This window comes from Ambystoma mexicanum, chromosome 9, assembly GCF_040938575.1.
Source record: "Ambystoma mexicanum isolate Mex_15411 chromosome 9, UKY_AmexF1_1, whole genome shotgun sequence".
Taxonomy (NCBI): Eukaryota; Metazoa; Chordata; class Amphibia; order Caudata; family Ambystomatidae; genus Ambystoma; species Ambystoma mexicanum.
In genome coordinates this window covers 1,076,125,053-1,076,151,422 of record NC_090931.1, presented here as the reverse complement: position 1 = coordinate 1,076,151,422, position 26,370 = coordinate 1,076,125,053, and the positions used below count along the sequence as shown (strand labels likewise).

Here is a 26,370-nt window from a genome sequence, read left to right as displayed (position 1 = left end):
AAGACACCAAAAAGGTATGGCATATTCTTAATTTGGCGAGACCGGCCACTAAGATGTCCTTAATTAACCCAATTGCTGAGAATGTATGGCGTTCTCATATTGAAGTGAAAATGAAGAAAGATGATATAAATAAAGCCTCTTTTCACACAAAAAATAAAAGTTGGCCGGTGACTTGAAATAACAGATATGATAGAACATCTAAGTAAACTTAAAAATTCAAGAGCTACAGGGCCTAATGGCCTTTCTTCTGCTGTAGTCAAGGGAAATCGGGAATTATGGGCAATAATTTTATGTGATCTCTTTAAAAAAAAACACGTAGGGACAGATGTATCATAGGAACTTGGGTCAAAGCTATTTATGTCCCAGTCTATAAAAATGGAGATTGACGGTTGCCGGAAAAGTACCGATTAATATCACTTTTAGACACTACGGGAAAGGTCTTTGCTGGTTTTGTATTATTATATCTGCAAGTTTGGTTTACAGACTTTGACATCTTATAACCCCTCCAGACAGGTCTTCGTAAGGGCTCAGGTACAATACATAACATCCGTCTGTTAGACGCAATTATGGCCAAAGCAAAAGCGAAAGGCAGTCCTGCAGTGTATTTAACCTTCATTGATTTCCGAGCCGCATTTTATCAAGTCAAGCGTGGATTGCTTTGGAGTAAACTACGCAAATGGGGATGCCCTGAATGGCTTCTACAGATACCAGTGGCCTTGCACACTGGAACTACTGCACAGATTCTCCTGGGTGACAGTGGTCTTCTCTCTGGTGACATTCCTGTAGATCAAGGGGTTAAACAGGGTTGTAGGTTAGCGGCCTTGTTATTTAATATCAATATTTCTGATTTTAAGTATGATGTCACACGCCAAATGTCAACCTAAAATTGGACAGTGCATTGTAGCTGCCATGCTTTATTTGGACGACCTGGTGTTGTGTGACCAGATCTATAAGGGAATGAAAGCTATGTTGCTTGGGCTTGTGAAGTATACCGAGGAAAATGGGTTAGCGATTCATTTCTTGTTGTTATAACGTAAAGCGCTTTGGCGTAAAGCGCTATATGAACATAATAAATACAAATTTAACGAAAACGAAAGGTATGTTAATTTGCACACGTCATGTTAAAAAATTGCCTCCGATTACTGTGTTGGGCCAGATAGAATACACAAATCAGTACAAGTATTTAGGAGTGGAGATGTCAGAATTTAAGAGTTATCAGGAGTTAATTGCGATTAAAATGCAAAAAGCAAAACACATCTCACTTAAGGTGCGTAGATTTATAAATCTCCATGCAGGATTTTCACTGGGAGGTATCCTAAACCTGTACAGACAATGGTTCTGTCCAGTAGTTTTGTACGGACTCAAGGCCCTTGAAATGAACAACCTGGATTGGATAAAAATACTTGAGGGGTAGGTTTGGCGCTGTGTCCTCCGACTCCCTCCGTCCACTTCTATAGAATAGATTCGATACGAGTTAGGACTATTAGCATGAAGATCTTTGGAGCTAAAAGGTAGAGGGGAGGTTTTCTTAAAATCAAAAACGTCCCCGATATGTCCCCTACTGGGAAAATTGGGAGCAAACTACTGTTTCACACACAGTAGTAAGAAGGAATGTGGGTTTATTAAATCGGTCAAAAACCTGTTTCAAAGTTTAGACTGGGCTCCCAATGTTCAGCGTTGTTCAAATTACATAAAACGAATTACGATCACCTAGAGAAACTACAGAACTATGGTCAAGTGCCTCTTATAAGTCATAGGTCTATGAGGTCACAACGTGATCGCTTTAGTTTCCCTGACCCAGAGGTGAGACGGTTAAGACATTGTTGCGAATAAACCAGCTGCCACTGAGAGTCATCCGCCGAGGTCAGTGGAACATTAAAAGAGAGAGCAGATATATATTGTTGAATCTGTGAGATAACAGAGTGTATTGAAACAGCACTACATTTTCTTACGGAATGTTCTAAACTGGGCCACATATACATGATGATTTTGGGAAATTTTACTCATGAGTACAACTCGATAAAAACACTTGCGTTCTGGACATACTGTCTGAACACAGAATGTGAAGGGGTGCATATTGCCCGTTATAAAGTTTGGTACTAGTCACTGAATGTCTGCCTGTGTTTTGGGTATGTAGGTAAATAATTCTCTCCTGGTAGCAAACCAATGAGCTTTAAAGGAAGGTTATCACTGAATAGTTCATGATTGTTTATATTTTACTGATGAATTGCAATGAAAGCGATTAACTTAACTGGTTTTAGAAATGAGCGTTTTGTATTTGTATTTACGTGTGTATAAGTATTTGTTTGAAACCTTTTTAAGTGTTAGCTCTTTATATTTTGCACTACACTTTTAAGCCTACAAATCAAATTATGTATTCATGCCAAATATGAAGATGAAAGATATGTTTTAATAAGTATGAATATGTGTATTTGTTAATTTTGTAAAAGTTCAATTATAACCTAAATACAAATATGAAATAAATATAATGACCCCAATGCATATGGTCTTCCAGTAGTCTCTCACCTTGGCAGCTGACTTGGTCCTAGGTTTTCAACATATATTGTACATCATTTGTTTCAATTCTTTAAAGTGCCCCACAACTAGATATATTTTAGAACAAATCATTTCAGAATAGGACCTAAACCCGTGTGGTGGTATCTCAATCGAAGCTCTCATTCCACCAGGCCTCAGTTACAGCAATGATATCCATGCCATCACTTCATCTGGGCATGCAGCGCTGGGACTTCATAATTGTGGCAGCATTACATATGTATTTTCACGTTATTATAACCCTTCTTTTGTCTCTATTGCTCTCTTCCTTCTCCTCTTTACTGTTTTTCAGTTCTGGCAGTACATCTCTGTTGCCATTTCAATGTAACGGCACTGCCATTACTGCAGTGTTGCTTTGTTATCAATTCTGGGTGTCATATATATTGACTATAAGCGGAATGATCAATATTTTTCACTAAAGACAAAAAATAGTTTGAGAAAATGTTTCATTAATTGAAGTAAAGAAAATCAGTGTTAACTGTGAACCACAAATTCTGCTAAGTCCAGAACCACTTATGCGCCCACCCTCACCACGTCCATCCCGCCTATACATCCCCCAGTCACCCCAGAACCCCATCTCAAGTGTGCCATGGTTAATGCCTGGTCCATTAACGCACATGCCTTAGACATACAGGAGCTCATCACCACCTGCAACCTAGACCTTCTCATGGTCACCGAAATGTGGCTGTACGAAGCCTCAGGCCCTTCCTCGCGCTAGCGTTCCCTCCAGGCTATTCTATCACCAGACAAGATCGCCCATCTAAAGGTGGAGGTGTAGCGCTAATAGCCAAATACTGCCTATCCGTTAGAAAGATTGAGAAATCCATGAACAATAACAGCGACTACCTCCAAATCAAACTCAGCCTATCTCACCACTGCACCATCGCCATACACCTTGTCTACCGCCCAGGAGGTCCCTTAGGTGACTTTCAGGCCTCCTTCATTCACCTCCTGACAGACAACCTTAAGAAACCCTCCAAAGTCATCCTACTCAGTGACATTACCCTAGGCCTTAATGACAGCAAAGATCCAGCAGCTAAATCGCTCAACTCAGCCCTTGAGACCCTAGGGTTCAGTAACACTATCTCTGTCCCCGCCCACACTTTAGGCAGAACTCTGGACTGGATTTCCCAGCACAACTGTCCTCTCCTCATCACGGGCAATACCCCCACCCCATGGTCTGACCACCACATTATCACATTTAGCATCCCCACCAACAAGTCCTCTACTCCTCCTCCTCACCCCCTGCCGTCAGCCGTCGCAAGAAGCTCCCGCCAACTTACTACAGAAAGGATACCACCCTTCCTCCAGGGTCCAGCTTTCAGACCACCATTCTCCACTGACCCAGAGGCCCTTGCCCTATCCTACGATGTCGCAATCAAATCAGCAGTCAACTCCATAGCCCCACTCAAACCCCGCAAAACCAAACCTACCAGCCATTCCAATGCCTGGTTCACCCCAGACTATGCCTGGTTCACCCCAGACTTCATACTCCGCATTGAAAAAAGGGCCGCCCTATCACGATGGCAAACCTCTCACTCTGAGAAAGACAAACTTGACTTTAACGCCCGCTCAAAAGAGTACAAGAAGGCAATCACTCATGCCAAAGCCAAATCTTTTAAATCCAGAATCTCTGAAGCTAAATCTAATACAAAATAAATCTTCTCTATCTTCAGAGAGCTAGAGATCGCAACCCCCGCCCCCTAGAACTTCACCATGGACAAGGCGTGGTGTGATGAAATTCAAACAGCCATGCGTAACAAGTTGAGCTCACTCCAAACAAAAATACAATCCACAAAACACTTGGTTCCCAATACTCCTACCCCCACCTCCTCTCCCTCTCCGCACACCTCCCCGCTATTCTCATTCAAGTCATACAGGAGCAAGACATGATCAACCTCATGAGAACCATAAAGCCATCCAACCGTAAGGGTGAGGCCTGCCCCGCCACTGTTATCAACGACTGTGCTGACACCCATGCACCATTACTGACAGACTTCATCAATGCCTCTTTTGCCACAGGGAAAGTCTCTTCCTGCCTCAAGGAAGCCTGGGTCTGCCCCCTCTTAAAAAAACCTACCCTTGACCCAACCTCCCCCAACAACTACAGGCCCATCACCACCATCCCATTCTTACTCAAAATATTGGACAAAGCAGCCTACCTGCAGGTGCAACACTTCATCAAAGAAAATAAGCTCCTAGGGCTACGTCAATCTGGCTTTCGCCCAAGGCACGGGACGGAAACCGCCCTACTGCACCGAAAAAAACAGATGGACGATGCCAGACACCTAGGTAAACCAACCCTACTATTAGTTCTTGACCTCTCTGCGGCATTCAACCTTGTAGACCACAATGTCCTATGCCACCACCTCTCTTCCACGGCTAAATTCTCCCCCGACGACACTGCCTGGATCACCTCCTTCTTGCAAGGAAGGACCATGCAAGTATTCTCTGACTCGGCCTCCGCCTCACCCACCATCAGGCTATGTGGGGTACATCATGGATTTTGCCTCTCTCCCACTCTCTACAACATCTTTACACACCCTCTCTTCCTCATCCTTGACGCACTGGGTAGCTCCTACACCAACTACGTGGACGAAACCCAGATCCTCCTCACTCTCACAGGGAACTACGACACAGACTCCACTACGCTCAACAACGTCTACAACACTATCCAGGCATGGATGGTAGCCAAGAGACTATGCCTCAACTCTGACCAGACAGAACTCCTTCTGGTGGATCCTCTGACACTCTCAAAAACCTTGACACACAGTTCAGCCACTTCACCATTGACTATCAAAATCCCAGTATCTGACGCAGTCAAAACCCTCGGAGTCTATCTGGACTCTAACCTTTCCATGAATAGACAAGTCAATGCAATCATCTCCTCAGTGGCGTACCATGCTAATCTCATTAACACAGCTAGGCCTTTCCTCTCCAAGGAGAACCGCACTAACATTGCCAGAGCCATCACTGGTTCAAAGTTAGACTATTGTAATGTACTCTTCTTAGGGACATCCAATAAAAACCTGGAAAGGCTGCAAGTCATCCAGAGCAATGCGCTCCATGCAGCTCAAGGTAGCTCCAAAAGAGAACACATCACGGCTGCCAGAAAATCAAAATCACCCTACTGGCTCCCAATAAAAGAAAGGATCATATTCAAAGCACTGACAGTGACCCATAAGTGCATCCACCTCTCTGCACCGGACTACCTATCGCAAAGGATCCACACCTCCACCTCCACAAGGCCAACTAGAACACCTTATGCCAACATGCTTAGCGTGCCCATGGTAAGAAGAGCTAGAGCAGGTGGCACTAGCTGTCCCTACCTTGCAACCTCACACTGGAATGCTCTACCTCCTACTCTCCGAGGTGAGGTATCTCTCATGGCGTTCCGCAAAGCTTTGAAAACTGCGCTTTTCGCCTGATGTACTCCACTTCCACCTGCATCTCCTGATTAACTACAAAATGTATTTACAAATCTATTATGTACCTAATGTATTAATGTACAACATGTAACTAAGCTCTTCGCAAGCAACAGCGCCTTGATGCCTAAGGGATGTCTGTGCGCTATACAAATGTAAAGAAAATTAATAATAATGTGAGGAAACAATGGTAAACTACAAAAAGTGCACTAAAACTATTGAGGAGACAACGTACTGAAAACCGTGTATCTCTGTTATCTCAAGGGTAGATCATTTAAATGAAAAAATGAAATTAAATGTTATTAGACAGCTACACATGTGTTGTGTCTACACCGAGCCACAGGTCTCCAACATCTGTGAAACAGGGTTAACTGAAAGCTACCAATTCTGGCAAGGTCAACTTTGCATATGGGCTACATACGATAAATACCAATTATAAGAACATAAGACCTACCATGTCAGTAAAGCGATTTGGCATCTGGCTATGGAATTTTATAAAAGTAATGTATTATCCGTATTATCATCATTAGAAACAAAACATTATGATTATCAACTTTATAGCATAAAGGAATCATTTAATCGCTTAGCAGTTATTTTCTGTTTTGTATTTTGTATTTTTTGGGATGCGAGGGAAAAACACCTGTGGTTGCTTAAAATGTAACCATTGACAATAAAGGCCTGTGATTGATAAGAAATAGAATTTCAATTCAGTACATGCTTAAATTGAATATTAAATAAAATGCAAACAAAATTATTACCTTACAGCCACATTAGCAGTAAAATGACCATCATTTAGCTGCCGTTGTGTACATTGGAAACACATGGTTCAATACTCTTGAGGGGAAAACCTCTCAAAGTAGAAGGAAATAACCGATCCTCATCCTAATTGACTAGTCATTAGCACACATTCCTCTATGATATCCTGTTCCATTCACTCCATTCACTCACACACACTATTGGCGTGCAGGGAACAGCCCTGAATGGGTTGGCTTGTTTCTTCGTAAACAGATTAGGGCAGGCACACACCTAGGCCTGCAAGACCCTTGAAGGCTCAGCCCTCTCCCCCTTGCACTTTAACATAAATATGAGACTTCTGGACTAGATCATTGACAACAATCTATGCATTATTGGTTCTAAGTTAGAAATCCTCATGGGCGGAGCTCCAGTCTTGAACTCTTTACCGTTTGCCTAACCTGACAGCCAGGCGTAAACTATTAAATGTGACAGGTATTTTCTATCTTAACTTAACCTTCCTTACACAGGTAGATGCTTCAACACCCACTTACAAATGTGGCCCCACGGAAAGCTACTCCCCATTCTGAAGTATCGCCACTAAGTGGGAGAAATATTGGCACTTGTCCTAACATGACTGGACTTTTGTAACTGCCAGTACGTTACAGTTAATTCAGGGCAGGAAGAATGAAATTGGGGCTAAAACAGAGACACCACATCACAAATGTCCTTAAGAACATCAATGATTGAAGAGATGGGGACACTAATGGACGTTCCCCTCTCTTCTTGCGTGGTGTTCCCACCTCCCTAGCCCAGGCATCCCTAGTCCCTCAAACCTACTTCTTACTCTGAGGTTATAATTACAGCCTCCATCATTAAACAATTGATGGGCCCGGCCCTCAATGCGCTCCTCAGCATCTTCAATGCCTCCCTCACAGAAAGATAATTCCCCGACACCTTCAAGGCTGGTCTCATCTAACCTCTCTTGAAAAAAACAACCCTAGATCCAGATGTCCCGGCCAACTACAGGCCCATTATGAACCTCCCATTAGCAAAATCTGAGAAAAAGTAGTTGCTACACAACGACTCACCAGAATCGAACTCCACCACTTCCTAAATGACTATCAGTCAGAGGTCCGCCCAAAGTGTAGCATTGAGACAGCCACCATCCAGGTGGTGGATTATGCTCTCCAAATCATGGATAAGGGCATACTCATCCTCCTTGACCTCTCAGATACATTTGTCACCCTCGACTACTGAACCCTACTCTCCCTCTTTGCTGACAGGAATAGGATTCTCTGGCATTGTCCTGAATTGATTTACCTCCTACCTCGCAGGCAGACAGCGGGCTGTCCAGATGAACTTGTTGCATTCTAACCAACTCCAGGCACCCTGCAGATTCCCCCAAGGCTCCATCCTCTCACAGATCCTTTGTAGCCTTTACATGGAGCCTTTGGGCTCTTTCCTCAAAGATCCCAATATAGCCATCCGCCAATACACAGACGATACTTGTACATGAGAGTAAATAGCACGCAGGACATCATTCATCTACGCAATTACCCAGGCATCATCCAGTCCTGGTTGTCGACGGCGTACCCATCCAAGACTGAATTCGTCCTCATCGGTTCACCCGCTAAAAAAAAACTTGTCCAACAATGGCTCAATCATATGCGCCTAGAAGGATTTGATCCACAACTCTCAGACTCTGCAAAATCCTTAGCTTCACCATTGACAGCAATCTGTCCTTCCAGAAACACATAGCCAAGAAAGGCCCAAATAGCATTGCTCAGAATATCTACCCTTTAAAAAATCAAACCCCTCATCCTGCCGCAGGACTTCCGGACCGTAGTGCAGGCCCTTATGGTCTTGCACATCGATGGGGGAAATAGTCTCCTGACAGGGCTCCCAGCTGCTCACTTGGCTCCCCCAAAAGCAGTCAATCACACTGCAGAATATCTTATTACAGGAGCATGGCAATTTAAATGAATTACCCCCTTCCAGCGCAAACTACATTGGCTTCCACTCCAAGCCAGGATACTGAGTGCATGTATTATCTACAAAGCAGTCACGAGTAGCACACCAATGCACCTGGTGGCTAAGCTCCATGTATCGGGTGGCACACGCTCCTCACGCAGCAAGTGGACCAGTCAGCTTGAATCACACCTCATCCGCAAAGAGAGGACCCGCAAACAATCCTTCTCTTGTCATGCACCCACCCTCTGGAACTCAATCCTGGTGTCAGCTCGGAATGCCCCCACAAATTTCCAATTTTGCAAATCTCTCAAAACGTGGCTCTCTCAACAACACCTGACGAAGGACTAATTACAATGAAAGCCCCTATCGACGCACAAACCTCACAGTACTGCGCTACTGATAAAAGATGCCAGCCAAAATGCCGGCTACCCACACTCTTTACAGTGCTCTGCTGCTCTCCAGCTAGGTCCGCGCCTTAAACAATAAAACAAAAAATACAAAATAAGCTCTCAAACGCACTTATGCTATATAATGTATTTTTCAGTTAACGGCCCAAATCTCCAGCAGGATTAAATAATATTCCCAAAGATCCCAAAACTCCAGGCAAAAAGCATATCTTTAGAGAAAAGCCCACGCAAATGGGCTAGGGACCAGAATCCCGGAAAAGAGGGACACAAGTTGAAATATTGCTGGTAATAGGAGAGTTATTATCAGTAATACATGTAGTCAGTATTAATGCTTGTAGGCTCACCAATTTGTTGACAATGCAAGATTCCCAGGAAAGAAGCTAATAGAAGTCCAGAATGACATGGTGAAGGCAAGGTGTGATAGGAGTCCCTGGACAGAGAAAGAGTGAGGAGTGGAGAAAACAGGGAGTGATAGTGAGATTGTACTGAGGGATGTTCTGTTGGAAACTCAGGAGCGGTGAATAGATGAGACACTGGAGCTGAGCGATGGACAGCAGAAAACAATGGAGCGGAGAAATGTCAAGCCGGAGACCATGAACCCTGAAAGGAGAAAAGAGGAACAAAAGGAACAACACGTAAATCACAAAAGAAAAACAAAAGGGACCAAAAAGAGGAAGCTGCAATAGAGAAAGCCAGGTGTGAAATTTAGTGGCAGCAAAAAAAGAAAGCACGATTCATCTTTTCCGGGAGCATACTGCAGGTTGGATCAGCTCTTACCTTCCAACTACGACTTGGAAGCAAAGGTTGCACCAACGGCAGCTTGAAGTGATAACATTCCAGCATTTGACTTGTGATTTACTTTCTCTTGGTCTGCCATCCTTAAAGGACTGTGCCAAGCAGACTGTAGAATACATGTATCAGACGTGGGCCATTGTTTCCAAGGAAAGTTCCTTCCAGTAGTTTTCGAATGTATTGTGGGATGTTTTTACCCATGCATCCAAGCCCTACCATAAAACTGTGCAGTACTGGCATGGAAAACATCATGATGGCCAGAACCACCCAGAGAGTGCACAGGGAAAACATGAAGAATAGGCTGCCACCCATTTTTGCCTATGTTGTGAGCACAGGAGGGCACTGCCTAAAACCACCATTGGGCTACACACACAGTAGCCTGAAACCATTGGGAATGGCAATGCTGATTGCCAAAAAGCAACTCAGAACTGTGGGGAATTCATTTTCTTAATCCCAAAAATGGTTGCAATACTGGTACTCACCACTATCAGAAAGCCGGCGTTTTAAAACCACCAGACATTTGTGTAAAACTGAACAGAGGAACCCAAACCAGACCAAGGAAAGACTTGCTAAGAGGTGGATACAATGTAAAACTATATTCTGAAATGACTTGAAGGAAGTAATTATTTAATGTATAGGTAAAAATTGTAAGTTTGATTTAAACTGGGAACTAAAGTGACATTTAGCTGAATTCTGCCGGACAACTACCCCCGACAGGAGAAACCTGCTCAGCCACTCTTCCCAGGCCTAGCTGCATCCTGCTTCCCCACCAAAAGGAGTTGACACCTCTCTGATTAGATTAGGGGAGGGGCAACTGCAGGAGGTTGCACAAAGCCTTGTCCTGGACTCAGGCAAATGTTATATTGGGGGGGGCCGTAAAGTGGCTTCCTCTTGGGAGAAGTGGGAGGAGAAGTGCCTCTGGGAGCCACCTGAGCTGGAGGCGGGGGCAGACAGAAGCTTCCCCCATGTGCTTTGGAACCTAAACCACACCCATCTGGGCCAGAGCATAATTTTAAAAAAGATGGATAACTCATAGTGCGGACTTGTCAGAATTATATAAGTAATATCATTATTCTTGTGATTTTTCTGTGCACGTTTTAAGAGGTGTTAGGACCCTGTGGTGTATGCTGGGGGGTTGCTAGCAGAAAATAGGGTCTTACTCCAAATGTCTGCATGTTAAAAATCGGACACTTCATCAATTAATATCCATACTCCTAGCGCACATGTGTGTAATTTTTGGTAAATGTCCGATATTGGTAAACCAGTCAAAAAGCGCAAAATGTTGTCATTTTTTAATGCAAGCCCCCAGGAAGATCAGAGGCGGACAAGCATGGACCATAAGGAATATATAATGTGTACATGTAATTTCAACAAATTGTGTATCTGGGAAATATGTATTTGAATCAAATATAGATTTGTGGGCAAATTGACCAGGGGAGGATCCTCTGACCCATAAACAGACCTCATCATGATGACGATCCATTTCCTTCCCCCAATCATGGGAGAGGGGAGATTTGGGCCAATGACAAGTAGAGAGGGGCAGGCTTAGTTATGACCAACGCACACACCCACTTTCCAAAACACATAAAAAGAGACTGCTGGGACAGGTAGAGAGATTCAATTCCATTTTCTGCGGGAAGCTCTGCCGGGAGACTCCAGACTTCACATCCATCAATCTTCAGAGACCAGAAATTTACTTCAGAACTTAAAGCAAGGGCCTAAACCCACAAACTGAGAACTCTTCTCAGCAGGCCTCAGCATCCTTAAAATCATTTGCAAACTATTCCACAGCCGGGCGATCTGTCTGAATTCTTTTGCCAAGAACTTTTGCCAGTACCCAGAAAGCAGTGTTACATCCAGAATCCACTTGATCCGGACCGGAAAGGAGAGCAGTATCCAGAACCAGAGGCCGCTGTATCCAGAGAGGCTAGACCAGCAGAGCAGACCAGACCCAGACTGCTGTGAGCAGAACCAGAGATCTGGATCGCTGTGAGCAGAACCGGTGCCTGATTGACCCCCCGAGCAGAGAGAACCGCCGCTGGACGTGTTGACCAGATCCGTGTCGAGGCCTATTTCAAATTTATATTGTGAGTACCTAGCAGAACTGTGCAGAACCAATCTCTTAGTTAAAATAATCTAATCCAAACTATTTTAACCTAAGTAGAACTGCCTCCTAGTAATCCTGTCATCTGTCATTCTAAAGCTGCGAGCTGTCATTCTAAAGCTGCAAACTGTCACCTGTCATTTTGAGTTTTACTTTAAATCCGAAAATCTACCTTTATTAAATTGTCTGTATCTCCGGAACCGTTTGTCCTAGGAACGTGGTTTAACTTTCATTTTAAAGCTGGATTCTAGGCTTTCCAACAAACCTAGAACCGACTTCCTACTCCCTATACTATTTCCGCAATCGCGATTTACACACTTGCGAAATTTACCGCGATTTGCGATTTTGGCTCAATTTCTCCACTGTCAAAATAGCAGCTCCATTCTTTCCTTTGTTAAAAATCCGTTTGCAACCTGGTAATAACTCATAGAGCATTGCTAAAGTGAGCCTGAACTAATACCAACAAGCATCTCTCACTCACCCTGAATCTCTAGAGGGAATTAAAATCAGTTAGCACATTTTCCCATCCATTGCCATCACATTTAAAAGCATTTTGGGCCTGTGTTTCAAACTTCTGCCTGTTTCCTCTAAGCTTGCTGGGGGGGGAACTGAATTCCGTATTGTATTTGATTATATTCCCGAAGACTGTGTGTATTACTTCCATCTCCTTGCATTGCATATAGGGGGGGGGTGAATTGCCACCAGGGGAAAAGTGATTACATTGTCTTTTGTTGAAGCCATATCAAATTATTTCCTGTACTGCATTTCATTCATCATTGCGTATCCTTGAACCATATAAAGCATTCTTTCCCACCTTATTCTTCTGTTCCTATTCATAAGTTACCTCTTGCTGATTACTGCTCATATTCACAAGTGTAATATCCATTATCAATTTATTTATAGAAGTGTGATATATATATATATATATATTGTTTATATTTCTCAAATAAACCTTTTAAATTTGCAAAACAGACCTACTTCTTGGCTCAGTGGGGTCAGGGGGATTCTAAGAGAGGGGTGTTACATAAGGGTTGTCATCCATAGTACATGAACTGGACCTAAAAATATATCAATAAGGGTTTCCCTCAGCATCCCAGACTAGGCATTGACTTAGCTGTAGTGTTGATTGAATATCGCTTACAAGAGTGGGGGCTCGTAGACGGAGATTCTGGGTTAGATCTATCACTTGTGCAGATTAATACAGTGTGCTAACTGACAGGAGACATACATCCGGTCGGATCACCACGCTGTGTTACGCTGTTAAGCACTCCTCAAAGGAACGCTCTAAGGAAACGGTCTGTTTTGCAAAAATAAAATACAAACTTCTGTAAGTCAGGAAGGAACTCAAATTCCAGACTGACGACACTGGTAGACATCAAAATAACCAGAGAGCACTTCTTACATAAGCTATTTGTGAGAGGTGAGTGGACTCACCAGGACCAAGCGGTCTGGTTGCAGGCAATCGCGCAACAGGTCACTGAAACAGGGTCAGATATATGGAGAGATCAGGGTCCCCTACATGTGGCCCTGAGTGAACTATATATGGCCCCTAAAGCCAAAGATGAACACAATAAGATTGCCAGGATAGGGGCATATTTGTATCTATATATGGGAGCCATTCAGGACAAATGTGCTGAAGGCCAAGATCTGGCAAATAGGCAACAGATGGCGTTAGAGAAGGCCCAATCTGATCTGGACTCTTCTGAGCAGAGGCTGCTCAGGAGCCAGGAGTCAGAAAAGGACAGCAGACAGTACATCACTAAAATAAAGGAGGATATGGATGTGCTGCAACAGGAAAAGGCTGACCAGGATACCAGATTTCTGGCCTTGCAGAGGGAGTACCAAGAAGGTTTGGACTCCCTACTGCAGAGCCAGAAAAAGCTGGAGCAACAGTTAGACTTCAATAGGACATGTGCTGAGCAGGTAGTCACCATGCAAAGCCACCTAGATAGGGAGAAAGCAGAGAGCAATAAACTGATTTTGAAAGACCTGGATACCCAGGCAGTTTGACCAGGAGCGCCAGAAAGCTGGTGCCTTCCAAAGGCAAAGGGACGACCTGGCGGCACAGATGCAGGCTCTTGGTCAAGAAAGGGATACCTTAGGCCAGGAAGTCTGCCACTTAAAAAGGGAAATGGAAGAAAATCACCTGGCCCTCCAGGGACTGGGTGACCTCCAAAAAGAACACTAGAACTTGTTAGAGCACACCAGGAGGGTGGAGGATGCTCTGGCAAGAAAGGAGCAGGCCAATAGGGACACAGCTCAGGAGGTAACCCTCCTGCAGCAAAGACTGGCCCAGTACTCCAGGACCAATCAGGAGGCACAGAGAGAGTATGAGGCTCTCTGCCAGCACAATGATAGGCTCCAGCAACAGGTAGCGATGCAGGAGAGACTGATAGAGTCTAGTAAGGCCTTAAATGAGGAACTGAAAGCGCAGGCTCTTGCATTGCAACAGGGAACACTGGGCGGATAGAGATGAGGTTCGCTGGGAAAGAGAAACTCCTGGGTATAACCTAAGGAGCCCTAGTACCAGAGGCCTTCATCTCTCCCAGTCCCTGTACTCCGCCACCCCCATGTCCCCTCGCGCACATGAGTCCAGGGCCACGGGGATGGCAGATTACTATCCAGCTAGAAGTATGGGGCTCATAGGCCAGTACCTCCCAGGAATGGATGGGCGGGCATCCGGGTATGGGCACCCAAGCACAGTGCAATTTAGTGGGGAACCCCAGGAGAGTAGGCCCATTAAGGGCATCCTGAAAACCTCTGCCCAGTTAGGTCAGTGGGGGGGTACCCATCAAATCCTGGCAGCAAGGGGGCATCTGAAGACTCCTTTGAGCATTACAGGACACAGGAGACCAGGTCCCCACATTCTGCCAGCCATTCCCAGGCTCGCAGAATCTGGGAAAACCTGGAAGATCAGACGGGCAGCGCTTCTGAGTCAGAGGATGAATGGACCAGGGTTACCCGAACCAAAAAGGCCAATAAGGCAAAAAGGGCCTTGCTTAAGGACCCATTGAAACAAATAAAGGCAATAAGGATTGTCATCACACCTTATCATAAGAACGCCAAGTATTCTGTTTGGGAACACTTGGAGCTCTACGAGCAAATGATGGAGACTTTCCATTTGAAGGACAGCAGTAGCTACATCCAGTACGTCAAATGGACCTTCTCACCAGAATACTCCAGTTTCTTTGCAGGGCTGGAGGATCAAAACCATTCAAGGTGGTCCACATACAGGGCGGCCATCTTGAAACATTTTTCTGTGCACAGAAATCCTCAAGAGGCTCGCAAGGCAGCCTACAATTTGCAATGTGGGGAGGATCAGGCCCCACAAGAGTTTGTGCAAGAATTAAAGCATGCTTTTGCGCAGACCACCAGAAGGGTGCGCACGGATAGCAGAGAATTTATCAATACGTTTTTCCATGCCTTACCCAAATACATAATGACCCAGCTCGTGAGAGATTTTCATGAGAAAAGATCTTTAGACTGGGTCATTGAACAGGCTACCCGGATCTATGAGGTGCAGAAGCCCATCGAAAATAAAAATAATGCGCAGAAAAACCCCAAAACCAATAGCACCCCTGCTGCTGCCAAGGTGGCAGAGGTAAAGGTCACCCCCGTTTTGGATTTGGAGATGGGGGGGCCTAAAAACCTACCTGCACCTAATAATGCCAAGCCCAGAAGGCCCTCGGGCCAGTCACAGACAGGGAGTCGAGGAGGTAGTACCACAAATGGGGTCCCTCGCTCCCCTGATTATGTAAATCCCCGCTACAAGGGAAACCGACCCATCCTGGGTTATGTGTGGACTCTTCCAGCCCAAGGGGGGGGATCCCGCCAAGCCCCTGACCCAGGGAACTTCCCTCCTAACGTCCCCCAGGAGGGCAGAAATTCACCAAATCCTGGGCAGAACTTTTTCCCCAGGTATCCACCCAATTTCCAACCCCAAAACCATCCATCCTTCTTTCCCCAATTCCCTGAGCCCAGACCACCTAATCCGGGAGAGGGGAGGCCAAGGGTGGAGGGGTACCCAACTCTTCCCAATCCGGGGTATTACCAGAGAAGGGATAGCTACCCTTCCCGCGATCAGCCCAGGGGAGAAAATAGAGCCCCGTATCAGCCTGAGCGGGTTTCACATCTTGAGCGCCAGGTCCAAAATATGGCACGAGATCTGGGTCACATACTGAGGGCTCAACAGAACCCTCAGATGAGCATGCCACCGCAGAATGCCCCAAACTCTGGACCTGGTGCTCCAGAACAATGACGGGGACAGCACCCCGATAACCCACCGGTTCCCAGGGAGGAGGCACAAGGGGAAGGGGGGTGTAAAGCCTTAGAGGAAGCTTCCTTCCCAACTTGTAAACAGCCCCTGGAAAACCAGGAACCGGAAACAAAATCTCCTACCCCTGAAAGTCTGCCACCCAAGGAGCAGAGAGGAGGTAGGAGAAACAAAGGACCCAAACAGACCCACTTTGTGGAGGAGGTACAGGTCTTCCAATTTGAGGGAGGGGGATCCTCAGAGGATCCTGGGAAAAGTATCTTCTCCTTCAGAGATGGGGGAACTCCTCCCAAGGAAAAATGGGTCCCAAGAGATTCCAATCCAGACTGGTTAGATTTGGGGATTGAGCTGTCGCCGCCCATCATTCTATCCCAGAACCAACAAAACCAAAAACCCCTGGTACAAACCCATCCTGGTGACTGCCTCCCAAAAGGCAGGGGCGGCCCAGAACCGGAACCAGGGGAACCTAAAACCGAATCAACAGACTGGGTAGATATGGGGATTGAGCTGTCACCGCCCATCATTCTATCCCAGAACCAACAATACCAAAATCCCATGGGTCAAACCCATCCTGATGACTGCCTCCAAAAAGGGGGGGGGCGGCCCAGAACCCGAAACCTTTCCAGTTGCCAATTTTTTCTTTCAGATTCCCCAGGCTCTCCACAGAATTCTGCCCAAATCTCTTCTCTCGCCATGTCAAAAACCAGAAAGTTAGCCCACCAGTTGTCCAAAAATGTGCATTATCTGTGCCCCGTTGAGGAGAAGGAGGGAAGATACTATGCCCCGGTACAAGTACAGGGGCAGGGTACAATTTTGGCACCGGTGGACACTGGATCCCAAGCTACCCTTCTGTCCAAAAGGGCCTTTGATGAACTAAATGCAGGAAGGGGGGAGAATTACCGTATTCCTCTCACCTCTCTTCCTGGACATCTGCAGAACTTTGACAGGAAGGAAATTCCTGTCGAGGGGACTGCAGATTTGGACCTCAAAATAGGCCGACACAAGGTGAAACACCCGGTCATAGTAATGACTCCAGAGGGCACCCCTTGTTTGCTAGGGAATGACCTCCTGAGAAGGTTGTCACCCCTAATAGATTGCGTAAACAAGGTCCTCTGGACCCAGACTAGCCGACCAATAAAATTAAAACGGAGTGTCAACCATGTTAGTTTAAACGGCACCTGCCACATGGTTGAACAAAAATCTGACCAAGTAGAATTTCACTTCCAGAACAACCAGATTCCAGACGTGACAGTAATAGCAGTAGGACAACAGACTGGTGATGGGGGGTCCTCTCTATTTCTGAAAATCAACCTTCCTTCCAGTTTAAGGTGGTATTCCACACTGGAAGGAAACACTCTGAAATTCTTTACCCATCCACAATCAGACACTCCCACTCCTATAGTCCAGAAAGAGGTGAAATCAGCTCCGAGCCTGGCTGATATTCAGCAAATTGGAGATCAGTTGTTCATCCCTGTTCAGTTAAATGAGGGTAAGGACTCTGTTCTCGCCCGAGTGTGTGTGAACAACAGTAAGAGCTTCATCAGCGAAGCCATGTTCCGCCAACTCCCAAAAGATCCAGCCATTCCCACATTCAAACTGATAGACCAATGGGAAATGGACCTGGAAGCACCTAACTCCCAACATCTCCTGCCAAGCATGTGTATGCTCAAAATCTCCATTGGCAACAATAGCATAGTCCATAATTGTTGGGTCGTGCGAGACGTCACTGCCGCCTTTTACTTAGGCAGTGACATTCTCAATCGCTTTGCCATTTGTTTGGACCTAATAAACTTCAAAGCTTGGTCCCGATTGGCGGATAATCCCATGGGCTTTGATGATCCAGAAAAAGCATTTAGGTCAGCTCAATTGCTACCTTATGCAGTTGAAATTCAGATTAAAGCGGAAGTCACCATCCCAGAAAGGACCCGACAATTCTCCCTGGAAATTAAAGTTAAAAGAGGACAAAAATTGAAAAACCCTGATGCTTACATACATCTAAATGCTTCTCTCCAACAGCAAGGGTTGGGGGTAAACCCAACTCCATTAGTCAACATAGAACATGACACCATTCCAATAGAGGTGGATAACAGCGACTTAAAGAGTATTACTCTAGCCGCAGGCACCATTATTGGAATTACGGTTGATGACCGACATTTCTCCATTGATTTAGGAAATGAACTGTTAGGACCGATCCCCAAGGACTGTTGTGACAGTGACAGTGAGGACAATACAACACCAGACAGAATGTTCACCAGGCATGGGGGGGAACTTCCTGGTGTACACTTCTTGCCCTTATGGTAAGGAAGATGTGACTTGTGACTTCAGAAGGGATGAGGTGATTTTCCAGGTCCATGAGGGCTGCCTTTCCCACCTGAAGCCTCCAGTCCAAATCAGCTCTCTGACCAGGGACTTCTCCACCCAGCTGGAGGAGGCCGCAGAGATAGCCAAACCAGAATTCTTTCTAGGCTTCAGGCAGATGGTGGAAGAGAGGGTCAACCTAGCTGATGCCTGCGTGACTCTGGAACAGAAGCAAAAGTTGAAACAAGTTTTCTTGGATTTCCAAGATCTCTTTGCGGTAGACTCATATGACTGTGGTCGCACCGACATCCACACCACAACAATTCCCACAGACCCTGGAATGACTCGAGTGTTTGTGAAGCAATATCGTTTGCCTCTCACATCCATGGAGTCCCTTACTGAAATAATTAAGAACCTTGAGTCCCGGGGAATAATCCGTCCAGTACACAGCACCTTCAATAATCCGGTGCTGGGAATATTGAAGCCAAACGGCCAGTGGAGACTCTGCGCCGACCTTAGGGAGCTCAACAAACGGGTCCATACTTCCCGATGGCCTCTGCCCTACATTGACCAAGGGCTGGCCCAGATGCAGGGGTCACAGGTATTCACAGCAATAGACCTGACCAATGGATACTGGACCGTGTCTGTCAGTAGGGAGGACCAATACAAACTGGCTTTTACCTTTGGGGGCCAGCAGTACACATGGACCCGGACTCCCTTCGGATACCTCAACTCCGGCAATGAATTCAACATTTTCTTACATAAGGCCATGCCCGACCTGGATGCGAGGGGTAACCTGGTTTATGTAGATGATGTCCTCATCAAAAGTTCATCTGTGGAGGAACACATAGCGGAGATCCGTTATGTTCTGACGCAGTTGAGGGCCGGTGGAGCAAAACTTTCCTTTCAGAAAGCACAGTGGTGTAGAACCCCTGTTAATTTCTTGGGGCATGAGATTACTCCTCAGGGTCTCTGTCCCCAGGAAAAGAAAGTTGAAGCACTTCAGAAACTGAAAGACCCCACAACTCTGCGGGAACTAAGGAGCCTCCTTGGACTAACTAATTACAGCAGAAAGTTCATTGAAGGCTACGCAGAGATCACTAGACCTCTGATTCATCTCTTGAAGGGGGGGGTCAAGTGGGAATGGGGTCCAGAACAATCCGAGGCAGTAAGACAACTCAAGAGAAGCCTCTCACAAGCGCCTTGCCTAGCTTACCCTGTCAGAAACAAGGAGTTCTTCCTGGAGACAGGGTTCTCGAATACGTGCTTGAAGGCAGTATTATACCAAAAGCATGACAAGGTCAATAAAGTAATCTCCTATGCGAGCAAAACTTTATCCTCTGTGGAGGAAAAATTCAACGATTGTGAGAAGGCACTCCTGGCAACGGTGTGGGCATTGAAGAATTACCGCCCGTTTATCCAGGGGGAACACATCACAGTGGAGACTCCACACCAGCCTCTGCAATATCTCCAAAGTGACAGATTCCGGGCCGGAAATGTGAGTAATTCCCAAATTACTTCCTGGATTCTGTCAATGCAAGGCTTTCCTGTGGAGGTCAGATATGGCCAAAACAAGAAGAGTCCCCTCGCGCAAGGTCTAGCTGACTTGCATGATTGTGCCAGAGAAAACTGTCTTGAGGACGAAAGTCTAAAAATCAAGGACAACATGGAGGCATACCTTAATTCCCCACACAAAGTCTTTGAAGAGGATAAGTGTGAGGGAATGCCCACTGTCTATGTGGATGGATGCTCTTACCATGTTGACAACCACAGGGAGAAAGAACTGGTGGCCGGCGTAGTGAATGCATGGGTGAAGGAGTTTCCTGAACCCTCCGCTGGGTACAAAAATGGTCCCCGAAGTAGTCAGGTGGCAGAGTTGATGGCTGTGCATCAGGCCATCCTCACCGCTGTCCAACATCAACTCCACGAACTGGTCATAATCACAGACTCGGATTATGTACGGAACAGGTTCGTGGAGCAACTGGTTAATTGGAAAACCAGAGGCATGTTATGTGCTAATAACAAACCCTTGAAACATGGGAAGTTAATCCAAAATATTGATGATCTGGTCACATCGAATGGGATGACCATCTACTGGAAAAAGATCAAGGGTTATTCCAAAGTAGAGGGACCAGACAAAACTGGAAATGACTTAGCTGATCAGCTGGCCAAAACCGGGGCCATCCAAGGGGATCTAATAGAAATAGAGTCCCTGTTGGGGGAAATCCAGGTCACTGCTATCACTAGGTCCCAGACAAATGCTCACAATGATCTTTCAACTGCACAATGGAGTAAGGAGACCCCTGATGCTGATTTGATTACAGCTCAGAAGGGGGATCCAATAATTGGTAAGTTTTACCAACACATTGAGGACACTGAGAACTTTCCCCTGACGGATACCGATTACATTGGGAAAGAGGACCTAAGAGTGTTGATGAAATGTCCAAAAATGTTCCGAATCCAAGACGGTTTGTTGGTAAGGAAATCCCAAGCTGGCCATGATCAGTGGGTGGTTCCTACCTCATTCCGAAGCCTGATGTTAAGTCACGCCCATGATGCGGCCACCGCCGGTCATAGGGGGTTTCACACAACACTGGAAATCTTAAGAGAGGTGGCATACTGGCCACACATGGGGCAGGACCTCGACCAATACTTGAAGGGGTGTCTTGTGTGTGCACAATTTCAGCCATCATCCCTCACACACCGTGCGCCTCTCCAAAAGAGGGGGATGACACTGCCATGGTCAGATTTGCAAATCGACTTTGTAGGCCCTGTGATTCGCTCGTCTAAAGGAAACAAGTACATGTTGACTGTTACATGCCTGTTTACCAAGTGGGTGGAATGTCTCCCGGCCCCAAACTGCAAGGCAGAAACAGCAGCTGCCCTGATGATTAACCACATCTTTTCCCGTTTTGGTCTACCTCAAAGGATTGAGTCAGACAGAGGTAGCCACTTCACCAGTGAAGTAATGACAAAGATGTGGGAGATACTGGGGGTTAAAAGGAAGCTACACATTGCTTACAGGCCAGCTTCTTCTGGAGCAGTGGAGAGATACAACCGAACCATTGTGAGCATATTAAAAAAGTTTGTGGCAGATTCTGGGCCAAGTTGGGATATCCGATTACCTCTGGTCCTAATGACCATCAGATCTACCCCTTCATCTGCAACTAAAATGTCACCATTTGAGTTGATGACCGGACGCAAGATGGTGCTTCCCCAGCATCTGCTCTACAGGACCCAAGACCAGACACTGATAAATGCCTCCACAACTCATGAGTATGTGGAGAATTTAAGGAAACACCTTCAGCATGCTTTTGCCTATGCTCAGCGGAATCTAGAAAGATCAGCTGATAGCATGAAAACCCACTACGACCTGAAGAACACCAGGAAGGAATATACTGTGGGGGACCGGGTCTATCTATACAATTTCCAAAGGAACCAGGCCAAACAGCGAAAATGTTTGCCTTCATGGAAGGGACCATTTGAAATTATAGACAAGATCTCCCCTGTGGCCTACAAGATCCGCATCCCCAAAGGTAGTCTGGCGGAAGGGGAAGACAAGTGGGTACATATAAATCAGCTAAAGTGTTGCCATCCCAGGCACATGCTGCAGCAACTAGAGGAGTCCTCTGCAATACCGGAGGGGACCGCTCCAGATTAATTCAGTTCCAACCCTAAAATATCCCATATATAGTCTCCAAAATATTATGACGCTTGTAAGCCACTGTCTCGGAATTATATCTTGTTTTTAAAAATTGGAATGCTATGTCTATTAAAGTATAAAATGTATATGTCGCCCCACTATATCAATAGTGGGGTAGAAATGTCTATGAATAGGTATTGCCGCTTTCCTTTGTCCTAGGAGAAAGAAAACATGGAGACTGACCACGGAAGGTGACCTGGGGACCGGGAGCGAAGATCCGAGGGGTCCGGGGTACCGCCCAATCCTCCCATCAGGACCAGCAAGAAGAACTGATTGATCGACTGGAGGGAGGAAAAGATGCTGAACTGTGCCATCTATGGAATTGGAAGAAGAGGAGGCGAACATCCCAGATCTTGCGAGTTCCATCAGTGAAAGGACAGAATGGCCATCGCAAGAGGGGGGGGGGGGGCTTGTGGGATGTTTTTACCCATGCATCCAAGCCCTACCATAAAACTGTGAAGTACTGGCATGGAAAACATCATGATGGCCAGAACTCCCCAGAGAGTGCACAGGGAAAACATGAAGAATAGACTGCCACCCATTTTTGCCTATGTTGTGAGCACAGGAGGGCACTGCCTAAAACCACCATTGGGCTACACACACAGTAGCCTGAAGCCATTGGGAATGGCAATGCTGATTGCCAAAAAGCAACTCAGAACTGTGGTGAATTCATTTTCTTAATCCCAAAAATGGTTGCAATACCGGTACTCACCACTATCAGAAAGCCGGCGTTTTAAAACCACCAGACTTTTGTGTAAAACTGAACAGAGGAACCCAAACCAGACCAAGGAAAGACTTGCTAAGAGGTGGATACAATGTAAAACTATATTCTGAAATGACTTGAAGGAAGTAATTATTTAATGTATAGGTAAAAATTGTAAGTTTGATTTAAATTGGGAACTTAAGTGACATTTAGCTGAATTCTGCCGGACAACTACCCCCGACAGGAGAAACCTGCTCAGCCAATCTTCCCAGGCCTAGCTGTATCCTGCTTCCCCACCAAAAGGAGTTGACACCTCTCTGATTAGATTAGGGGAGGGGCAACTGCAGGAGGTTGCACAAAGCCTTGTCCTGGACTCAGGCAAATGTTATATTGGGGGGGGGCGTAAAGTGGCTTCCTCTTGGGAGAAGTGGGAGGAGAAGTGCCTCTGGGAGCCACCCGAGCTGGAGGCGGGGGCAGACAGAAGCTTCCCCCATGTGCTTTGGAACCTAAACCACACCCATCTGGGCCAGAGCATAATTTTAAAAAAGATGGATAACTCATAGTGCGGACTTGTCAGAATTATATAAGTAATATCATTATTCTTGTGATTTTTCTGTGCACGTTTTAAGAGGTGTTAGGACCCTGTGGTGTATGCTGGGGGGTTTCTAGCGAAAATAGGGCTTTACTCCAAATCTCTGCATGTTAAAAATCTGACACTTCATCAATTAATGTCCTTACTGCTTGCGCACATGTGTGTAATTTTTGGTAAATGTCCGATATTGGTAAACCAGTCAAAAAGCGCAAAATGTTGTCATTTTTGAATGCAAGCCCCCAGGAAGATCAGAGGCGGACAAGCATGGACCATAAGGAATATATAATGTGTACATGTAATTTCAACAAATTGTGTATCTGGGAAATATGTATTTGAATCAAACATAGATTTGTGGGCGAATTGACCAGGGGAGGATCCTCTGACCCATAAACAGACCTCATCATGATGACAATCCATTTCCTTCCCCCAATCATGGGAGAGGGGAGAATAGGGCCAATGACAAGTAGAGAGGGGCAGGCTTAGTTATGACCAACGCACACACCCACTTTCCAAAACACATAAAAAGAGACTGCTGGGACAGGTAGAGAGATTCAATTCCATTTTCTGCGGGAAGCTCTGCCGGGAGACTCCAGACTTCACATCCATCAATCTTCAGAGACCAGAAATTTACTTCAGAACTTAAAGCAAGGGCCTAAACCCACAAACTGAGAACTCTTCTCAGCAGGCCTCAGCATCCTTAAAATCATTTGCAAACTATTCCACAGCCAGGCGAGCTGTCTGAATTATTTTGCCAAGAACTTTTGCCAGTACCCAGAAAGCAGTGTTACATCCAGAATCCACTTGATCCGGACCGGAAAGCAGAGCAGTATCCAGAACCAGAGGCCGCTGTATCCAGAGAGGCTAGACCAGCAGAGCAATGAACCTAGAACCGGCTTCCTACTCCCTATACTTTGTCCGCAATCGCGATTTACGCACTTGCGAAATTTACTGCGATTTGCGATTTTGGCTCAATTTCTCCACTTGTCAAAATAGCAGCTCCATTCTTTCCTTTGTTAAAAATCCGTTTGCAACCTGGTAATAACTCATAGAGCATTGCTAAAGTGAGCCTGAACTATTACCAACAAGCATCTCTCACTCATCCTGAATCTCTAGAGGGAATTAAAATCAGTTAGCACATTTTCCCATCCATTGCCATCACATTTAAAAGCATTTTGGGCCTGTGTTTAATACTTCTGCCTGTTTCCTCTAAGCTTGCTGGGGGGGGAACTGAATTCCGTATTGTATTTGATTGTATTTCCTAAGACTGTGTGTGTTACTTCCATCTCCTTGCATTGCATATAGCGGGCGGGGGGGGGTGAATTTCCACCAGGGGAACAGTGATTACATTGTCTTTTGTTGAAGCCATATCAAGTTATTTTCTGTACTGCATTTCATTCATCATTGCGTTTCCTTGAACCATATAAAGCATTCTTTCCCACCTTATTCTTCTGTTCCTATTCATAAGTTACCTCTTGCTGATTACTGCTCATATTCACAAGTGTAATATCCATTATCAATTTATTTATAGAAGTGTGATATATATATATATATTGTTTATATTTCTCAAATAAACCTTTTAAATTTGCAAAACAGACCTACTTCTTGGCTCAGTGGGGTCAGGGGGATTCTAAGAGAGGGGTGTTATATAAGGGTTGTCATCCAGAGTACATGAACTGGACCTAAAAATATATCAATAAGGGTTTCCCTCAGCATCCAGACTAGGCATTGAATTAGCTGTAGTGTTGATTGAATATCGCTTACAGTATTTTTCTAATACACAGAATTCAATCTAGGTTGAAGTTTCAAAACGAGTCTACATCCTAACAGTGTATCCCTGTTACCGTAAACCCATATCCAACGTCCTTTGAAAGTCCCTCCCCCTTCAATTTACTCTAGGTGCTCTAAAGTAACTTGTTTTTCATTGCACATTAGAAATCACAAGTAAATAAATGTTTGATGTTGGGACCTACCTTTCTCTATCTTGAACTGCTTGCTCAGCCATTAAGATCTTCAACTCTTCAAGGCGCTTCAGGTCTTTCCTTTCTTGTGCTTCTCTTGCTTGCTGCTTTTTCAGATAGTACCTTTGAATCTTTTGTGTGAAGTAATTGAAGAATTAGACTGATGCAACAACATTAAAACAATAGTTATTCAAGAACTGTACATCTGAAATTCAAAGATATTTAAAATCCACTGTAGATTACAAAGTGCTATATCTGGTTAAGAGATATTGTTTTAAATCCATCTTGCACAGAGGGATATTTTCTAAAAACAAAAGTGCATCATCTGTTAATAATGATCTTAATTAATAACTTAATAGACGGAAATGTTGAAGCCTAAGGCGTTTTATCTGTATGTGCTGTGCATTTGTGCATTCCCTACCACCATTTGAACCCTTCCTTTCTCAAGGTACATTAGGGCATAATATAAAAAACGGGCCTCTAAAAATAGCGCAGAGCGATGAGGAAGTACTATTTTTAGGTGCCCCCGTTTTAGAAATGTGCAGGTCACTTAATTCTCAAAGATGACCCGTGCCATTTCCAGTGGGCTGTGAGGCTGAGCAATAACAGGTGCAGGGGAACGGATTTGATTTCTGCATATTTCAAAGTGCATCCCATTTCCAAATACAGGATGTGCAATAAAATATGCAGAAATGGCGCCCTCCACCACATGGCAGAGCAGGGTCAACATTCTAGGGCCCTGCCCACACAGTGAGGTCCTTCGTGATAACAAAGCACGTGTTTCTGATGCAGGTAACGAGAATGCTCTAGTGCACCGTCGTTTGCACCAGAACTCCTTTTGAAAATGCCGCCCAAT

At 45.3% G+C, this 26,370-nt stretch overlaps 1 protein-coding gene across 6 annotated transcripts in view; it reads right to left on the bottom strand.

The window, feature by feature from the left end:
• Positions 1 to 26,370, bottom strand: part of CCDC148 (coiled-coil domain containing 148) — a 1,950,480-nt gene that overhangs the window by 326,076 nt on the left and 1,598,034 nt on the right. For all 6 annotated transcript variants that reach the window (XM_069616397.1, XM_069616394.1, XM_069616398.1 and 3 more), the window contains one exon: positions 25,527 to 25,645. In XM_069616397.1, the coding sequence (XP_069472498.1) occupies positions 25,527 to 25,645 (119 nt within the window). The remainder of the gene's footprint in view (positions 1 to 25,526; positions 25,646 to 26,370) is intronic.